This window comes from Heterodontus francisci, chromosome 9 (assembly GCF_036365525.1).
Source record: "Heterodontus francisci isolate sHetFra1 chromosome 9, sHetFra1.hap1, whole genome shotgun sequence".
Taxonomy (NCBI): Eukaryota; Metazoa; Chordata; class Chondrichthyes; order Heterodontiformes; family Heterodontidae; genus Heterodontus; species Heterodontus francisci.
In genome coordinates this window covers 48160870-48181778 of record NC_090379.1, presented here as the reverse complement: position 1 = coordinate 48181778, position 20909 = coordinate 48160870, and the positions used below count along the sequence as shown (strand labels likewise).

At 44.7% G+C, this 20909-nt stretch overlaps 1 protein-coding gene across 2 annotated transcripts in view; it reads right to left on the bottom strand.

Annotated features, from left to right (window-relative positions):
- Nucleotides 1-17776, bottom strand: part of LOC137373729 (tumor necrosis factor alpha-induced protein 2-like) — a 53746-nt gene extending 35970 nt beyond the window's left edge. The window contains exons 1-3 of one of the 2 annotated variants that reach the window (XM_068038973.1): nt 17552-17776; nt 7327-7443; nt 6294-6536 (exon numbers count right to left, since the gene is read on the bottom strand). In XM_068038973.1, the coding sequence (XP_067895074.1) occupies nt 6294-6536; nt 7327-7351 (268 nt within the window). In that variant the 5' untranslated portion in view covers nt 7352-7443; nt 17552-17776. The remainder of the gene's footprint in view (nt 1-6293; nt 6537-7326; nt 7444-17551) is intronic. The other variant, XM_068038972.1, reaches the window with a different exon arrangement.
- Nucleotides 17777-20909: the final 3133 nt, after the last annotated feature.

Here is a 20909-nt window from a genome sequence, read left to right as displayed (position 1 = left end):
GAAAAGACGGGTGCAGGAAGGAGCGGCAAAGAGAAACACAATGGCAGGAGGGAATGGGGTACTGTTGGGGTTGGGATGGAGGCGGCGATCGCAACCAATGAGGGGATTGTCAGGTTGAATTTGTTTTTTGTGATAAATTGAGCAGTACCATCTTTTTTACTGGCAGCTGCCTGAGACGAGCAGGCAGTGAAGTTTCAGTGGTTGAGGCTGCATTTGCACATGTGATAGTATTGCGCCACCTAGTGGTTGTGTTGTCAGCAAACACAGCCTATTAAAAAAGATTGCTAACCAAAACTAGCTTCCAGTCAACTTTGTGTGCCAGTATTGCCCCACAAATATATTCTTCATATTTAAAAGTGGATCCTTATATTATCAAAATCATGTGGTTTAGTAGCAGAGAGAATAATATTCATGAGCTGACTAGAAACATACTTTGAGCCAGTTATTAAAGACTTAATGGCAATAGCATTCAGGGCTGGATTTTATGCGTCCCCCTAAGGAGGGGGTCAGAGGCGGGGGTGGGGGGGGGCCCATAGAATCGCGACAGGTGACAGCGGCGGAGGGCCTGTTGCCGCCCCATCGCCAAGCGAATTTGTCAGGAATGGGACAGGCCGATGATGGCTTTCATGCCCAGATGCCAACTGAGGCCCTTAAATGGCCTATTAATGGCCATTAAGGGCCTTTTCCCACTATTGCAGTGATCTACCTAGCAGCAGGGGGTGCTTCTGCCACGTGGGTCGGCGCCTTGTAAAGTGAGGCAACCATCTTGCGGGCTTTGGGTGGGTCCGTCCTCCATGGACAATCTGTGGCCCACAGAGGACACCTGCCGGCAAAACCTACAACTCCATACCCCACCTTCTCCTGGACTTCACGCCCACCCTCCCATCGCTGGGGCCTTCCAGACTGGCCCTGTTGACCCCGCCTCACTTACCTGATTCCAGGGTTCCAGCATTGAGTAGGTCCAAGACTTCTGCAGTACTGGCAGTGTCCACCGCTCCTGGTGGCACTGCCAATACTGCAGAGCTTCTGGCTTTGTGATTGCCCAGCAGCTCTTGGAGGCAGGATTCCCCTCTTTAAAGGGATGGGGATCGCAGCATGGGACACTTAGGGCTAGATTTTGTGGAGGAGGCGGAGCTCCCGTCGCCGGGCCAAATAAGCAGGTGAACCCCAGCTCGGCCTTTTCATGCACCCCCTCAACGATCCTCCGGTGTTTTGAAGCCAGCAAAAATTACTTGGCGACGTGCCGTCTGCCCCCCTACCCGTCACGATTCTACTGGCCCCACTGCTTCCGACCCCACCTTGGGGGGTGGGGGGGGGGCATAAAATCCAGCCCTTAGGCTTCAAAGCACCAGAGGATCACTCCAGGGGTTACGGAAAAGTCGAGGCAGGGATCCACCCCGCCTTTTTTCCCAGCCACCGGGAGCCTTGCCTCCCTCACAAAATCCAGCCCTGTTTGGAATATGTATCCCATATATGCTGCAATTTCAATTTTAACTTGATATAATATTGCTTAAACTGGAATAAGTGCATTGTTACAAGCTACAAACAATGTTAATATTACTACAGTAATAGCTATTAATCTTCCTGAAAAATGAAGAGTGTAAATGTATAAAAGGAGGTGGACTTTTTGAAAAGACTTTGAGTTGATTTTTTTAACTTGCCAGAATCAGTAATAGCATGGCAGTAATGGCCTCAGGTAGATTTATCATGTGGCCTGCTGCCACATCACAATGGCCTACTGCTGGATGGCTGGAATACCTGCCTATTCCAGGTGGTAGGTTAGGAACATAGGAGCAGGAGGAGGCCATTTAGCCCATCGAGCCTGCCGTGCCATTCAATATGATCATGGCTGATCATCCACGTCAATGCCCTTTTCCCACACTATCCTCATATCCCCTTATGCCATTTGTATTTAGAAATCTTCACTCTCTGCTTTAAACTCAATGACTGAGCTTCCACAGCCCTCTGGGCTAGAGAATTCCAAGATTCACTATCCTCTGAGTAAAGAAATTTCTCCTCAGCTCTGTCCTAAGTGGCTTCCCCCTTATTTTGAAATTTTGTCCCCTGGTTCTAGACTCCCCAACCAAGGGAAACATCTTACCTGCATCTACCCTGTCTATCCCTTTATGTATTTTGTAGGTTTCAATGAGATCACCTCTCATTCTTTGAAACTCTACAGAATACAGGTCCAGTTATGCCAATCTCTCTTCATAGGACAGTCCCGCCATCCCGGGAACAAGTCTGGTGAATCTTCGTTGCACTCCCGCTATGGCAGTAATATCCTTCTTCAGGTAAGGGGACCAAAACCGCACATAGTACTCCAAGTGCAGTCTAACCAAGGTTTTAGATCATTGAATAAAGACTTCACTACTCTTGTACTCAAATCCTCTTGCAATAATGTCTAACATACTATTAGCCTTCTTAATTGCTTGCTGCACCTGCATGTTAGCCTTCAGTGACTTATTGACAAGCACATCCAGGTCCCTTTGCACATCTACACATTCTAATCTCTTACCATTTAAGAAATACTCTGCACATCTGTTCCTCCTACCAAAGTGGATAACCTCACATTTTTCCATATTATATTCCATCTGCCACATTCTTGCCCACTCACTAAATCTGTCCAAAAACCTTGAAGCCGCTTTGCATCTTCCTCACAACAGACACTCCCACCTAGTTTTGCCATCTGCAAACTTGGAAATATTACATTTGGTCCTCACATCCAAATCATTGATATATATTGTGAACGTCTGGGGCCCAAGCACTGATCCCTGTGGTACCCAACTAGTCACAGCCTGCCAACATGAGAACGACCCATTAGAGTCATAGCGAGATACAGCACTGACACAGGCCCTTCAGCCCACCGAGTCTGTGCCAACCAACAACCACTCATTTATACTAATCCTACATTAATCCCATATTCCCTACCACATCCCCACCATTCTCCTACCACCTACCTACACTAGGGGCAATTTACAATGGCCAATTTACCTATCAACCTGCAAATCTTTGGCTGAGAGAGGAAACCAGAGCACCCAGCAGAAACCCACGCTGTCACAGGGAGAACTTGCAAACTCCACACAGACAGTACCCAGAACTGAACCCAGGTCACTGGAGCTGTGAGGCTACGGTGCTAACCACTGCGCCACTGTGCCACCCGTTCATTCCTACTCTCTGCTTTCTGCCTGTTAACCAATCCTTAATCCATGCCAATACATTACCTCCTATCCCATGTGCTTTAATTTTGTTAACCAATCTCTTGTGGGGGACTTTATCAAAAGCCTTCTGAAAATCCAAGTATACCACGTCCACCAACTCCCCTTTATGAAATCTGTTAATAACATCCTCAAAAAACTCCAACAGGTTCAAACATGATTTCCCATTCATAAATCTATGTTGACTATGTGTAATCAGATCATTTTCATCCAAGTGTCCATTTATCACATCCTTTAGAATAGATTCTAGCATTTTCTCAATGACTGATGTAAGGCTAACAGGTCTGTAATTCCCTGTTTTCTTTCTCCCTCCCTTCTTAAATAGTGGGGTGACATTTGCTACCTTCCAATCTGCAGGAACCGCTCCAGAATCTATAAAATTTTGGAAGATGATCGCCAATGCAGCCACCATCTTCATAGCTACCTCTTTCAACACTCTTGGATGTAGAAGATCAGGTCCTGGGGACTTATCAACTTTCAGCCCCATTAATTTCTCCAATGCAACCTTCTTACTAATACTAATTTCCTTCAAGCCCTCATTCTCCCTAATCCCTTGGATCACTAATTCTGGGAAATTTCTTGTATCTTCCTCAGTGAAGACAGACACAAAGTAATCATTTAACTACTCTGCCATTCCTCTATTCCCCATTATAATTTCTCCTGACTCTGCATGTAATGGACCCACATTTGTCTTAGCCAAACTTTTCCTTTTTACGTACCAGTAGAAGCTTTTACAGTCAGTTTTAATTTTTTTTGCTAGCTTACATTCATATTCTAGTCTCCCTTTCTTTATCAATTTCGTCATCCTCCTTTGCTGTATTCTAAAATCCTCCCAATCCTCAGGTTTACTACTATTTCTGACAACTTTATAAGCCATTTCTTTTAATCATATATAATCCTTAACTTCCTTTGTATTCCACAGTTGACTGCCTTTACTTTTGGGGTTTTGTGCCTTGAAGGAAGGTATAGTTGCTGTAAACTATGTAATATTTCTTTAAAGACTATCCATTGCCTATGTATTGTCATACCTTTTCCCAATGCACCTCAGGCAATTTGCCCCTCATACTGTTATAATTTCCTTTGTTCAAATTTAGCACCCTGGCTTCAGATTGAAATACCTCACTTTCAAACATAATGTAAAATTCTATCATATTATGGTCACTCATCCTTAAAGGTTCTTTTACAACAAGATTATTAATTAGCCCTTTCTCATTACATAATACTAGACCTGAAATAGCCTGTTCTTTAGTCAGCTCCTCAACATACTAAACTAGAAAACCATCCCTAACACACTCCAGAAACTCGTCCTCCACAGCATTAGTGCTCCTTCAGTTTACCTAGTCTATATGCACACTGAAGTCACCCATGATTCCTGTATTACCCAAGCTACATGCTTCTCTAATCTCCTAATTAATACCATGCCCCACACTACCACTACTTTTTGGCCTATAAACAACTCCTACCAATGTTTGCTGCCCCTTGCTGTTTCTTAGCTCCACCCAAACAGATTCCACATTTTGTTTTTCTGATCTGAGATCCTCCCTTACTAATGTACTGACCCCATCCCTTATTATCAGTGCAACACCACCTCCTTTTCCCTTTTGCCTGCCCTTCCTAAATGTTGAATATTCTTGAATATTCAGTTTACATTCTTGGTCACCCTGTAGCCACGTTTCTGTTATGTCAATAACATCGTACCCATTTAGCTCTATTTGGGCCTCTAAATCATCTACCTTGTTGTGAATGCTGCATGCATTCAGGTAGAGTGCCCTTAATCATGTCTTCTTGACATGCTGCATTCTAAGTCTAGTTGATGCTTGCCTTTGTTTCGCTTGCCTTCAAATATCACTTGCTACTTTTCTACCTCCTATTACCAGTTTTACATCCTTCTAATTTGAGCTACTCCTCAGGTTCCCATGCCCCTGACAAACTAGTTTAAACCCTCCCCAACAGCACTAGCAAATCTCCCTGCGAGGATATTGGTTCCGGTCCCGTTAAGGTGTAGCCCTTCCATCTTGTACAGGTTCCACCTGCCCCAGAACTGGTCCCAATGCCTCAGAAATCTGATGCCCTTCCTCCTACACCAATTCCCCAGCCACGTTTTCAATCGATCAATTTTACTATTCCTATGCTCACTCGCACATGGCACTGGGAGTAATCCTGAGATTACTGCTTTGGAGGTCCTGCTTTTTAATTTCCTTCCTAACTCCTGAAAATCTGCTTTCAGGACCTCATCCCTTTTCATACCTATGTCATTGGTATCTATGTACCAAGGTTGCTTTTAATATGCAAACTGGGCTCCTGTGACATACATGAACTTCAATTGTCATTTTCAGATGGAACTGGTTGGAATGTTCATTGTGTACTTTCTGACAAGTTTCACTGGAGATAGAGGCCTTAGAAAGGTCCAATGTACATTATTTTTGTGGAGCCAGGAGGAACAAGAGTTCTGCTCTGGGCATCACAAAAATAATTTAGTCCATTGCTGCACGGAGTGCTCCCCGGCCCCGCCTCCTCATTTGACTTGCCTTGTTACTGACTCAGCAGCCTTTGGGCTGCCTCATATTGGGCCAATCTGAAACCAGCATGATGTACCAAGACACCCATTAGGGGCCTGCGGCTTGCTAGTTCAAGTTAAATGAGGTCTGGACCTCAAAATGGATAAGGCATCTTCACCCCCAGTTGGCCAGCCATAAGTAAAGTTGTCACGTGTATTTTTTTCTGAATAACTACCTTCAAAAATGAGGTGTAGTAACCTGGGAAAGGAATGAACTCTGACATAGAGGGATAAAAGGTTAGGAAAGATAGATTAGGTGGGAAATTGATCTTTTCCCAGATTGGCAGTGGTTAAATAGAGATCCGCTAAAAGTTCTTGATGCCTTCCAATTAAAAACAGACACCCTGATGTTTGTTGAATCAAAGCCTAAAAGAAAGGCGATGATAAATTCCAGCCTTTAAGTTGTGGAAGATGGTGCCCTAACTTTGATACCCTGAACATTCGCAATTTTAAAGCTTTAGTGCTGACAAAGGAACCATCACCAGTAAGCTTCCTTTAGGTGTTAACCAAGAAAGACCTACCTGATAGCAGTTTTATAGAATGCCAGAGCTTGCCATTGATTCCTAAAATATCCACAATGTTAACGGTTGAATCCAGTGCCTCTTCTGTGTTTGATGCTTTATTGCGGGAAAATGGTGAAAGGCATGCCTTTAATGGATTATATTTCGTTTCAGCATTTGGTTTGAGATTTTTTCTTGAAGTGACATTTTTCTGTGTTGACGAGGTTTTTTTTGTGTTTTCCTTGTTGCCTCCCTCTGCAATGTCTGCAAATTTTATAAAATATAAATTAAAATTATTGATTGTCTTTGCAATACAAGAAGTGTCAAAATACAAAAAAAAGAAAATGGGGCGGGTGGGGGGGTGTGGGGGGGGGGGGGGGGGGTGAAGAGGAAAGGGATAACTAATAGTGGCTTTCAAACTTTGAGCCAGGACCATCATGACTATTCCAAATCTGAGCTACAGACAACTGCATATTTGTTCTCATTCATCCCTTATTTTTCTTATTATTAGTACTTGTTGATACATCATTGGAGTTACCCTAGCCAACAACAGTCAGAGAGAAAATTATAGTCCAACCTAGCAACAGACAGCTTGTTCAAAGATCCATCCTTGCAGACGAGACTTGAAGTCTTGTCAATCAAATATTCCAAACAATCAAATATTAACAATAACAAGACAAGGGAACTTACATTTTTTTGCAATAGATAATGTAAATCTGAGTTTGTGTGCTATGGATAAGCATGCACTGAAGTTTACTCAGAATTAAGCAACAAATTACCATATAAGGCAATGCCAATTGCTGTTTGACAAGAATAGTGTATATAAAACCCATTTTCCCTTTGACACATACACGAAGGAATGCATGCCAACATTCAAATGTGTCCAATCTGTTAACAGTACTCCGCTTGTAAATTGTTTTATTTATTGAAGAAAGCAATAGATGTATGGAACCACTCTGCATCAACTATTTTTGTTACTACTCAAGTGAATAACAGAAGGTTTGTAAAATGAACATTTTGGAGGAGAAAGTAGTCTTTTACTTCAAAAGCTTACCTAAGAACCTCTTAAATTTCTTCATGATTCAAACCAAAGATAGCCAAATGGTTCTGAATCTGGTTCAGCGTCAGTCTTGAAAACTACAATTCTAAAGATTTGTAATTTACTGTAAGCCTAAATGACAAAGACATAGAAAATGTTACTTTTCTGGAATAAATTCAAACATTAATTATAAAAAAGGTTACCACTTGGTAATAAAAACAAGAATTGCTGGAAATACTCAGCAGGTCTGGCAGCATCTGTGGAGAGAGAAGCATAGTTAACGTTTCAGGTCAGTGACCTTTCATCAGAACTGGCAAAAGTTAGAAATGTAATAGGTTTTAAGCAAATAAAGCGGGGGTGGGGCAAGAGATAAAAAAAAAAGGGAAGGTGTTCACTTGGTAGTTTTTCGAATTGGTCAATTCCATCAAACATTTTTAAAAAGTATAAAAATGAACGGCAACAAGAAGTCTAGCAACATGGAGATAACGGGCCAGATTTTCAAAGCCAGCTGAGTGCGGATAAGGAGGTGAACGCGATTTGAAGATCGCGTTCTTGGAGGGCGACACCGGGACCTGTCACCTCCAGAATGTGACACCATTTTTAAAGGGACACCGGCAGCGAAGGAACAGGTCAGCTGCACACCTCCAATTATTTATCTGTTGAGCTCATTGAGGAGCTCATAAACAGGCTTATTAGCAGCAGGTTTTAACTTCCAAAGGCTGGGAACATGAAGGACACTATGGCGGGAGCACAACAGGGTGTTCAGGATGTGAACATAGCGGGGAGGGAGGGAGCCATGAGGGCTATGAGAAAGGCTCATTAAAATACTGCAGTGGCCCAAAAAAAAAACTCAGCTGCTTTAAGAGTGCCACAGAATAGCCATTGCTGGAGTTGTAAGACTTGCTTTTCACAGTGGCGAGTGGCAGGAAACCAGAGAGAAATGTAAGTTGGGCACCTGGGGTTGGCAGGGGAAGGTCTGCACAAAGCCCACCTGAGCGAGTTCAGATGGAAACAGGCTACTCTGACATTGGACAGAGCAGCCAGGATAAGCTGCAGCAGATGCAACCTCCTGGACAGCAGGAGGCCAGAGGAGCTCAGTGGGGGCTGCAAGGGGATGAAAGCACTATCCAAGACATCGGCTGTACAGTCCAAGAGCTAGATACCTGCAAATGACAGAGCTCTAGTGCCATAGGAGGCTATGCCAATCCAAGCAGATGGTCTCAGTATTGTGTGCTCTGATTCACAATGACCTGAAGCCTCACGGCCCCCATGGCAGTTCCCTACCTGCAGCTGTCAAGGTCTCCGTCGCCCTAAGCTTCTATGCAACCGGGTAGTTCCAGTGATCAGCTGTGGACCGAGGTGGCATCTCAAAGTCGACAGCTCATCAAGCCATCAGGCAGGTCACAAATGCCATTTTCAGGAGGACAGGGACTACACCCACATGGACACAGATGGGCCTGCACAGGAACAGAGAGCATTGGGTTCAGCCTCCATTGCTGGAATCCCCTAGGTGCAGGGCATCATTGCTTCTGCCAATAAACCATCAAGGTACCCAGCAACCAGCCAGTGAGATCCATCAACATCCAACTGGTCTGCAACCACAACGAGCTTCCTCCATGTGTCCACTCGCTTTCCTGGCAACTGCCATGACGCCTTCATCCTCCGCCAGTCCAGGCTGCCTCAGTACTTCACTCCATCTCCTAAAGTGCATGAATGGATCCTCAGGGACAAAGGAAATTCCTTGAAGGGATAGCTATTGATCCATCTTCAGGAGCCCCATACAGAAGCACAAAAGCAAAAGAACCAATGCCACATGCTCAGCAGGCCAATCAATGATCAGGCCATCAGGTTTCTGAAGATGCAATTCTGGTACCTGTATTGGTCAGGTGGCACCCTCCAATACCTTCTGCAAGAGTCTCAGTCATTGTAGTGGGTCTACTGCACTCTTCATAACATAGCCCTCCAGAGAGGTGTGAACCTTGAGGACAGTGAGGCCCTAGAAGGAGACAGCTCATCAGGGGATGAGCAGGAGGAAGGGGAGGTGGATTTGGATAACACTTGTACAATGAGATGGCCTCCTCCTGCCACCCTCTGGGAAGAGGACCTCCCTCCTCTCCCTCACGGCTTCCAGCATTAGATCCAGTTCAGCATCGATGAAGTGAGGGTCTGCCCTGCCCGGGTGCTAGCCCTCCAGCTCCCCTGTGACATCTCACTTCCCTCGGGTGCTGTGGAAGGCAGCTCTCTCCCTCAGAACAAGAAGTAGATGGCTGCCATAGGAGTCTACATGAGCCCCACACTTGATCTGACCCACTGCCGTTTTCAATCCCACTGGCTCTGTGGACCCATCTCCATACCAATCAGGGGCTTACCCATTTGAAAATTGCAATCTAAATCAGCTTCCCACAGGAGTCTGGTTTCTGACCCAAAATCAGACCGGGTTCCTGTTTCCCGCCTCTGTAATGAAAATCCAGCCCAATGACTATGGCGTTGAAGTCAATTGTGCAAAGAATTATTTAAATATTTCATGACTGTTTTCCCCATTGTCTATTAAATTTGTATCCATCATACTCCAAATATCAGAAATATTTACAACAACAACTTATATTTATTTAGCAGCTTTAACATAGTAAAACATCCCAAGGCTCTTCACAGGAGTATAATCAGACAAAACAATTGATACCAAGTCCAAGAGGGAGACATTAGGACAGTAGTTAAGTTGCACTTAGAGTTCACAAGAACTGGATTTTGTTTTCTTCTTCTCCCACCTCAAACATGACTGCAGGAGGGTGTGAGGTTGGTGAGGAGGTGAGTGCTGAGATCGGAACCTGCTTCGGGTTGCTGTGTGTCCCCTGGATTATGACTCTTATTATCACCCACTCATTCTCCTGCGCTCACTCACTGACACACACTCTTTCACACTCGCTGACTCAGTTACGCTCACTCTCACTGACTTGGTCACTCTCACTCTCATTGACTCAATCACTCTCACTCTGTTATCCACTCCAACTCTCACTCAGGACTGAATTTTGCAGCAAGGCCCGAGGTTCTGCTGCCGGGACTGGAAGTGGGAGCTGCTGTCACTCAGGGCAGGGGGCATGCTGGGGATCGTAATTCTGTGCCACTGGCAGTTATCTGCAGGGAGGCAGAGGAGCCGTCCACTGAGGTGGCGGTGAGGTCACGCCACTGGAAGTGCTATGACCATACTTAAAGGGCTGCCAGCACTCTGAAACTTTTCCTCTAAAAAATGAAGCACCTGTTGAGGCCCTGAGGAAGCATTTGGATCAATGGCAGCAATGTTGCTGCCTGGTCATTGCCAGTGACTAGGTGGCTATGCCCTTTCTACCAATCTCACTCTCACGCATAGTTACATGTAAGGTTGTAAGAAAAGCAATGTGTGGTGCACTCACCTTGGCAGATCACATGAGGCCATTAACAGGCAGCCTCATAGCGAATGGCACGGAAGATCAGAGGTGACACCTGTACTGCTGCTTCTGAGTGGCTGCATGCAGGAGGCATTCCTGTGGCACCATCATTGACAGTCTCAGCATATATGTCGTGTGTGTCTTTGGTGGGTGACTAACCATGGTCATTAATGTGATTGCAGGAAAACACTGCGCACAATGGCAAAGAAAGTGCCAAGACCGGCAGCAGCATCTTCTTCCTTGCCATCCTGACGCTGATGGAGGAGGAGGCCCTGAAGCTTGGAAGCTAGCATGCAGGCCATTCTATTGCAGATGGAGAGACACGGGTGGAGACATGAGAGTGTGAGTGGCCGAATGGATGGGCGCAGAGAGCCTTTGGAGATTATGAGGCATAGTGCTCCTATGTCCACTACTGGTCACATGGAGCTCCACAGGAGGAGTAGGCTGAAGGGTGTGATAGAATGCACATTACCCTCCAATCGTTCGTTTTTCTCACGCAGGTTAACAATATGAGCAGAAAGCTCCAGTGACCGGAGCACAGGCATCAACCTCTGAGGAGAAGGAGTAACTCTCAGAAGGTGCACCGTCATATTCCCCTGCACCCTCCACCAGTGCAGATAATCTCACGCCAGTGGGTATGCGTTCGCAAGTAGATGTGGGTTCACAACCTGGTGAGCACATCAGAAATGCACACAAGCAGCTGACGGAGGCTGTGGCAGCCGAGGCCACTGACACTCGGAGAACTGTGAGAGGCCAGGGCAATACTGAGCCTCAGCCTGATGACATGCCTCTGGCGCTGTCAGCAAGGTGGCAGATGCTGGAGCTCCAGTGTGAGGTGTGGGAACATCTGGTGAAGCTTACAGAGGCTATGTGCACCCTGGCACGGACGACGGAGGAGTCCACCCAGGCCATGAGTGCTGTCATATCTCTGGTGTGTGTGTGTTTGGTTTCTGCCACATGGACAGCCATATACAGCAAACCACTCAGTGGATGCTGAGATGCATGCAGACCTGTACACCAGCCATGAGCTTTGTGCAGCAATGGCTGGACGAGAAGGGGACAAGTTGCCTGGACTCACTGCCAGGTCCTTGAACACCTCAGGTGAGCAGATAGATACAAGTGTGCCCTGAAAGGATGGAAGAGTGGCTGCCTTCTGCATCTGGGGACTCCTCAGGGTGCTCCTGGGGTGGACGGGGGCTTCTCAGCCCTCTGTTAGTGACACCAGTGCCTCACTTAGCTGTGATGACAGAGGAAGCCCCTGCACATGTACAGGAGGCCCTTGATATGTCGGGACCCTCCAGGCTTCAGGCAGCTGGAGAACGATGACCAGGATCATCCGAAGCCACAGGGAAGCAAGCCTGTCTCCACCTCAGCTGCTAGTGCAATCTTTTTGTTCATTAATAAATGTGGAATGTGGCAAGGCAAGAGTAGTCCTTACATTTGTTGCGGGCCGCAGGGCCTTCTGGAGTACCCTGTTTCCATCAAAGGGTGTGACGGGTGGGATATTACTGCGTGAGGTCGATGCCTTCCCCATGCTGCAGTCTAACATCTTACTAGGTGCAGGTACATGGTAAGGGCAATGAAGGAAGAGCAAACAGGGATGCAGAAAGCTTTAGCTTTATTGAATTGCATGGATCTGTTGGTAAGGATCATCTGAAATGTGCCTATATTAGTGAATCCTGAGCCTCCGTTGCACGTGTCTCATTCTACCTTGCCTGTGGTTCCTGGAGTTTTTCCATCATTGGGTGCCTAGACATCATCTTTCTCCATGTCCTCATCATTGGAAGAGACATCACGCTCCATGATATCCTTATTGTTCCAAGCCCCTCTCCTCTGTAGCGCACCACACCACCATGATACGCGAGACCCTAGTTGGAGCATACTGAAGGGTACAACCTGATCTATCCAGGCATATGAACTGCATCTTCAGAAGGCCTATGGTCTGCTCGATGGTTGTTTGAGTAGTCCCATGGCAGCTATTGTATCTCTCCTGTTGTGGACAGAATTGAGAGAGAACTGAAACCCCACTTCCCTTCCCTTTACTGTCCATAATCAATGCGTTTTTCACCAGGAAGATGTGCGTGTTTCTTAACCCCTAAGTGTATGGTCAGTTTGAATTACAAGCAGCATGGGTTTAAATAAAGAGAATGATTTTTCTTTATTCACACATTCACCCCGAAGACTAATGCTACCATCACTCACTCACCACTCTCACACACACAGACACACAAAAGAAAGAAAGCCATTCAAGATGACAGTGCACTTTTACCAATTAGAAACAAAGGACTAGTTCGTAAATCACATGATTTTTGGCCTGTCCTGGAGAAAAGGCATGCTTTGCAGGCCGGTGAAGAAGGCCTTTTCACTCCTGAAGTATAGATAGGTGGATTCGATAGCTGTAGTCGTATAAGTGAAGTTGTTGCAGGATTTTTTAGAGATTAATATTCAGCAGGTCACAAAGTTAGTTGCTTGTTGTCTCATTATTAGGAGGTTGGTTTTCTGTACTAGTGGACTTGAAAAGGAACAGGCTTGGAAATCTTAAGATGTCACGGTTGCCAGTTCTTTTAAGGCACAATGGTACTGCCTTGTTTGCTCCCAGGAAAAACCTACCAGGAATATTAGAGAACTAAGAGATGAGCGAGAATGAGGAACTGAAAGAAATTTGTATTTATAAAAAAGTAGTATGGAGAAATTATTGAGATTGCAAGTTGATAAATCCCCTGATCTAACATCCCAGAGTATTGAAAGAGATGGCTGTAGAGAAGTGAATGCGTCGATCATCTTCCAAAATTCTATAGATTCTGGAATAGTTCCTGAAGATTGGAAGTGGAAAATGTAACCCCACTATTTACAAAAGGAGGGAGAGAGAGAAAATAGGTAACTACAGACCTGTTAGACAGACATCAGTAGGAGGCAAAATGCTAGAATCTATTATAATGGATGTGATAACTGGACGCTTAGAAAATAACAGTAGGATTGGGCAGAGTCAACATGGATTTATGAAAGGGAAATCATGTTTGACAATCCTGTTAGAGGTTTATGAGGATGTAACTAGCAGAATAGATAGGGGGAAACCAGTGGATGTGGTGTATTGGATTTTCAGAAAGCTTTCAATAAGGTTCCACAAAGGAGGTCAGTAAACAAAAATAGAGCACATGGGATTGGGGGCAATATACTGGCATGGATTGAGAATTGGTTAACTGACAGAAAATAGTGAGTAGGAATAAACGAGACATTCTCAGGTTGTCAGGCTGTTTATTGCAAGGATCAGTGCTTGAGCCCCAGCTGTTCACAACCTCGATCAGTGATTTGGATGTGGAGACTAAATGTAATATTTCCAAGTTTGCTGATGACACAAAACTAGGTGGGAATGTGCGTTGTGAGGAGCATGAAAGAGGCTTCTAAGGGGATTTAGATAGGTTAAGTAACTGGGCAAGAACATGGCAGATGAAATGTTATGTAGAAAAAATGTGAAATTATCCAGTTTGGTTGGAAAAACAGAAATGCAGAGTATTTCTTAAATGGAGAGAGACTGGGATGTGTTGATGTCCAAAGGGACCTGGGTGTCCCTGTTCATAAGTCACTGAAAGCTAACATGTAGGTGCAACAAGCAATTAGGAAGTCAAATGATATGTTGGCCTTTATTGCAAGAGGATTTGAGTATGGGAGTAAAGATGTTTGCTGGAATTGTATAAAGCCTTGGTGAGATAGATTTCTAGATATTAAAGATATCAAGGGATATGGGGTTCGTGTGGGAAAATGGCATTGAGGTAGAAGATCATCCATGATCTAGTTGAACGGCAGAACAGGCTTGAGAGGCCAAATGGCCTTCTCCTGCTCTTATTTCCTATACACCTATATTTCTCTGCAGCTGTTTGCTGACTGACCAGTTTCTCACCAATGCTTGGAGTAATAAGATCTGTTATCGGTATTTAATTTCTGTCATGTGACCACCTGAGCAATACTTCTATTGTCCACTTAAAAGATTTGATGTTTGAAGCCATTGCTACACAACTGGGGATGGATGGTGACCATTCACCTCTACTTATGATTTAACTTGGTTTCTTACAGCTTTCCTTGTTAAGTTTCAAGCTTGGAGACTGTAAGTCTAGGAGTTTATAGATATTGAGTTTTGGATTAGACCACAAATAATAGGAGGTGTGAATTCCACAAATGGTTTCATATTGGTATGTCCATTCAAGGGAGGCACTCCACCCATGGTCATTCAATTGCAAAAGCCACCTGGCCTTCGGCAGTTCTGTTATGTAGCCCTTTTAATGTCCATTGTGGTTCATTTAAAAAAAAAGGAAAATTCAGTTCTAGAAGAGTCTATGCTGAATACAGTCCACATTTAAAGTTATGAATACTGGACATGACATGTCTCCGCCACACAGAAAAAAAATGAAATTTCAATTACATTTTTTTTAAACATTGCTTTCCTGGTAAAGCAAGACAAGTACGAACACACTTTCTGTACACTCTCTTCCCAACATCCACACATTAATCTTATACTGCAGTTGTCTGTAACAGCCCCCTGCTGGCTTACACTCTAGATAGTACTTTCAGCTGTTACCTGAAAGGTTAGTGGTCTTGAACCAACAGCCAGGGCTCAGTCTGTAAGAGTTTTGTTTAATTGGTGTGGTATCTCCCACATCCACATAGTGAACTATCAGTGAGGTGCATCCCGGTTGGTCCCTACACACTTCTTTAAACTCCCTGAACAGGCTGGTTCTGTCTTTCTTCTGGTTGTCCAGTGAAATAGGTCAGCATGGAGTTTAAATCTTCCAAATTCTCTGTTTGCTAGTCTTACAGTCAAGGGTTCAATCTGTGAGTTTTCTGGTCCCTCATCTATCTCATCCTTGCTGACACTGCTGTCCTCTTCTATCCCTACCTTCTGGCAAACACCTACTGGTTGACCAGGTTCTCGGCTAGAATATCTTTTTAACATGTTAAGGTGGTGTAACTGGTGTTTCTTTCTGCAGTCAGGGGAATTAATCAGATAATTTACCTCATTGATCCTTTTGGTCACACTGTGTGCGCCACTAAATTTTGCTCTAAAGGGATCACTTGGTAATGGCAACAGCAGCATAACCTGACCTCCTGGCTGGAGAGTTTGAGTCTCAACATGCCTGTCTGCCTGCTTTTTCATGATTTACTGCAAAGCTTTTTATTGCTCTATGACGTTAAAGAGCCGTTCACAAAACATGGATATGTACCCTCAGGGAATTGGGTGGACAAGTCCATTATAGTGAGTCCATTATACTGATAGCCCATTCTGGTTCTGGGTAAGGATCCTACACAGTCAATCAGGATTCTATTAAAGGGTACACCAAACACCGGAACGGGTTTGAGTGGAGCAAGTTTAACTGTGGACTGTGGCTTTCCAGCAACCTCGATCAGGCTTCCATCTCAATGCCTCTCTCCATGATATTCTGACTCCTCCTGCCTCCCAGCCCATCATCATAGGGGTGGGAAAATCCAGCCCTCAGTCACTCTCATATTCACTCATTAACACCATGTTACACTCGCCCATTATTTTCATATTCACTTACTCCCTTAGGGTCTGATTTTAACACATTTGAAATCCACCCACTTGTACAATCACTTCCCTCACTCCCTCAGTCTTTTACTGCAGCACTAAATCACACTTTCACATCCTCTTGCTCATTCTCTCACCTTCACTTACTCGCACTTTCAATCAATAACTGACACACTTTTACACTCACATTTACTTACTCACACTGTCATTCTCTCACTCACTTTCATAGTCACTCATTTACACTCAAACTCATTCATTCACTCATACTAGAACATAGAACATAGAACAGTACAGCACAGTGCAGGCCCTTCGGCCCACGATGTTGTGCCGAACCTTTAACCTACTCTAAGATCAAACTACCTACATACCCTTCATTCTACTATCATCCATGTACCTATCCAAGAGTCACTTAAATGTCCCTAATGTATCTGCTTCTACTACCAACGCTGGCAGTGCATTCCACGCACCCACCACTCTCTGTGTAAAGAACCTACCTCTGACATCTGCCCGAAACCTTCCTCCAATCACCTTAAAATTATGCCCCCTGGTGATAGCCCTTTCCGCCCTGGGAAAAAGTCTCTTTCATTTACTCACACCCTCACTCAGATGACGGGAGAGGGACAGTACTCTGATGCCAGACTGAGAGGTTTGTATCCCACCCTTGAGGTACTCCTTTTCACTTTCTCTCGCTGTCTCCCTGTCGTGACCTCTCCCACCAATTTTATTCTACTTTCCTCCCCATGCCCTTTCGTTCCATGGGACCCCAGAGACAGACCCCTACACTCACTAGAAGCAAGGTATCAATCTATCTCCGGAATCAGCGCCTCAGGTTCGGTTGGGACGTGTGGATAGAGGCTCCTACCCAGGACAGTCTCTCATTAACATCATAGAGTTATGGTTTGATACAGCACAGAAGGAGACCATAGAATAATTATTTATCATATATAATCCTTGTTCTTTTATTATTAACCCAATAACATAACAGCCGCCAAAAGTCTTTCTGGCATATATTTCAATTTCACTACACACACCGATCTATCATGGAAATATACAGTTGAACATTCGCTTCACTTTAGGTAAATCTACAGAAGTCAGAAGAGACCATCTAGAAACAATTATGGGTTCGGTTAGGGCTTTTTTTTAAATAGCTAGAACCTATTGATTGTCTTTTTGGACATCAGATTTCCAGCAAGCCCATCTTTTCTTCCTTGTAATCTCGGACCAACTTGCCGACGCCATTCCCCCGCCCGCTAGCCCCACACCCTTAAAATGAACTAACCTTGGAGTTACACCCAGGCTCCAATTCCGCAGATTTCTCATCAAACTAATTCTTCAGAAGAATCAATGCAGTCGTTCCACTGAATTTTGACGGTTTTCCAATCGGACAGAAGTTGTTAATTAAAGTGTTTCATTCCCATGAAGTGGCTTGTGGTTCCAGCTCTCCTTCTCCCCAGACCGTTCGTTACTTGGCTCTCTATTTATACCATCAGAGGGTGGCAGTGGAAGTGTTCTTCCGCAACTGGGAAATTACGTGGGGGAGAGGAGCTTTGGTGGTTCCGATTAGAAAAAAAGTATTTGTCACCCTAAAGCAGTAGAAGAATGTAAATCGTTTAATAGCAACGGATCCTTAGGTTTACCTAAGGTTTGACAAAACCAGCAGCTCAAGAAACTGCTAAGCATGCGTTTTAGTTGATTATTTAAAGGACGGTAGATTGTTGCCATAGAACGAATGAGAGCAGCCAGTTCATTTATTTATTTAGTCTGTGCTGACCATCAACCACCCATTTATACAAATCCTACACTAATCCCATATTCCTACCACATCCCCACCTGTCCCTATATTTCCCTACCACCTACCTATACTAGGGGCAATTTATAATAGCCAATTTACCTATCAACCTGCAAGTCTTTTGGAGGTGGGAGGAAACCGGAGCACCCGGAAAAACCCACACAGACACAGGGAGAACTTGCAAACTCCACACAGGCAGTACCCAGAATCGAACCCGGGTCAATGGAGCTGTGAGAGACTGCAGTGCTAACCACTGCGCCACTGTGCCACCCCATTAATGGCAGCCAGCCAGTAGTAATGTTATCACAACCCAATCCAGAAAGTGACCAAATCCTGACTAGACTTTGAAAAAAAAACTGACAGTCCCCAAAAACCTGGTTACTGAAGAATAATTATTTATCATATATAATCCTTGTTCTTTTACTATTAACCCAATAGTATAACACAGCCGCCAAAAGTCTTTCTGGCATATATTTCAATTTCACTACACACACCGATCTATCATGTAATTGCAGTCTTTTCCCACCACCCTGCAAATTATTCTCCTTGAAATATTTATTATTTTAAATTTAAGTGTTATTGAGCCGAATTTTGCGGGTGTGGGGAGGATGGGGTGCTGATGGCAAACTGTCAGCATTCGCTATCATTACCGCCCTGAAATCGACTGCAATTTCAGTATGTCTGGCATGCACATATGCACATGTGGAAATAACGGAGGATGTTCAGCATATCTTAGAAAGACTGATGAGGAAGTGCCTGGAGAAAAGAGGAAATTAGTGTATAACCTCAAAGAAAGATACAATACTTCGTTCACATCATTAGAGCAGAAGGTAGACAGAGAAGAAGCATAGAAGAAAATGGATGACAGATATAATGGACTGGATGACCTATGCAGAATGTGTAAGGACAGCATAGGACAGACAGAGGTGGAGATCCATGAAAGTCAACCTTCTGGGTTGAAGATGACACCAACGAACCAACAAGCAGATTAGCACAGACATCCTGAAGTTGTAGTCTGCCACACAGGATTCCAACACAGACTTCGCTATTGTTACGACTGAGGCGGGAGGAGTGCACTGTTTTTCTACTTCCACTTCTCCACAGGTCACTATGTATATTTATATTTCTTCCCAGTTACCGATACGGTCAATCATAGACTCTATTTTTATCCCAGAATAAAATACACCAACCAGGTTTCTTTACTAAACAACAAAATTATCAGTTTATTATGAAACAAGTCTTAACCAGTAACGAAGCAAAGCATAAACACACAGATTGAAATATAAAAGTTCCCTTTTTACCTTAGGGCCCTCACACTGGTTAATTGAAAAAATAGAGATTTACTCTTTAGAGCTCGATTACAAAGAAAAACAGACAAAAAGAATACTTTGGCCAGATACTTGCTAATTCTTGAAGAAAAAAAGAGAAGATATGGAAAGATGTCAGATGTCCTTCAGAACCGATGATAAAAGGTCACAGACGTGAAACATTAACTCTGCTTCTCTCTCCACACGTGCTGCCAGACCTGCTGAGTATTTCCAGCATTTTCTGCAAGGAGGTGTGAGTCCCACCCAAGGCCAATTATGGGCCTGGGAAGCGCAAAGTCCCAACGTGTCTCTCCAGGCTGGCAGAGGTGGGCTTGCCAACGGCTTTTCGGCTGGTGGGTGTGGCCACCCGCCCAATGTAAAATTCTGGCCAATTCGTTCCCACCATTGAACGCTTTTGCTGGAGGTTGGGTCACTGCGGCCCGCCCAGCAGCAGTGGGTAGCTAATTAGCCCAATTAAGGGCACCTTTGGGGGCATGGTGGGGACACCGCTGGGATCTTACCAGCATTGGACCTGCCGCCCACTGAGTTGGGAGGCCAGTGGAAGTTTGGAGGCGGCCTCCTGGCAGCAGGGCTGGGGAGCCATTGATGCCTACACATGTTTATTACAGCATGAACAAACTGGAACGCGACGGCCCCTCCACAATGATGGCCTGACAGCTGTGGCCATGTGGGATTTTATATTTATCCCAGTGCTGCAGAGAGTGCCTCCATTTTGAGGCACTTTAGCAGTTGTCTGCCTGCCTTAGTAGCGCCCATCTCTCTCGGTGGGGCTGCAGGCCGGACATCCCTGCAAGACCTGCTCTTGGGCCTCCTGCATCCTGGCCCGCCCGCTGTCCTTAATTGGACGGGGCTCCTGAAGGCCGCTTCATAATTGGCCGGCTCCAAGAAGATGGCGACCGATGTCCTGCAACAGCCACTTCCGGGTTCCTGAACCGGAATTGAGGCCAGCATTGGGATTGTGACCCAACGCTGAAAATCCTCCACACAGCTTACTTTCCCACCTACTTTTGCATTATTCAGCAAACCTGGATACATTATACTCAGTCCCTTCATCTGAATCATGAATATAGATTGTAAACAGCTGAGGCTCCACCACCAACTTGTAAAAGCCTGCCAAATTGAAAATGACTCACTTATTCCTACTCTCTGTTTTCTTTTAACCAATCCTCTATCCATCCTAATAAATTACCTCAATTACATGAGCTCTTTCATATCTCATCTTGTCACATGGTTTTTGAAAATCTAAATATACCTCACACAATAGTTCCCTTTTATTTACCCTGCTAGTTCTGCTCTCAAAAACCAAATGCGATTTCCCTTTCGTAAAGCCGTTTTGACTCTGCCGAATCAAATATGATTTTCCAAGTTCCCTGTTACCACTTCCTTATTCATAGATTTGTTATCTCCTCTTTAATAATGCATCATGCTTCAGAAATTTACTGTAACCTTAGGCTGGAATTTTACTGGGCACTAAATGCGAGGTTGGAGGTGGTGGCGGGGGTCGCCGTAAAATGGGAGAG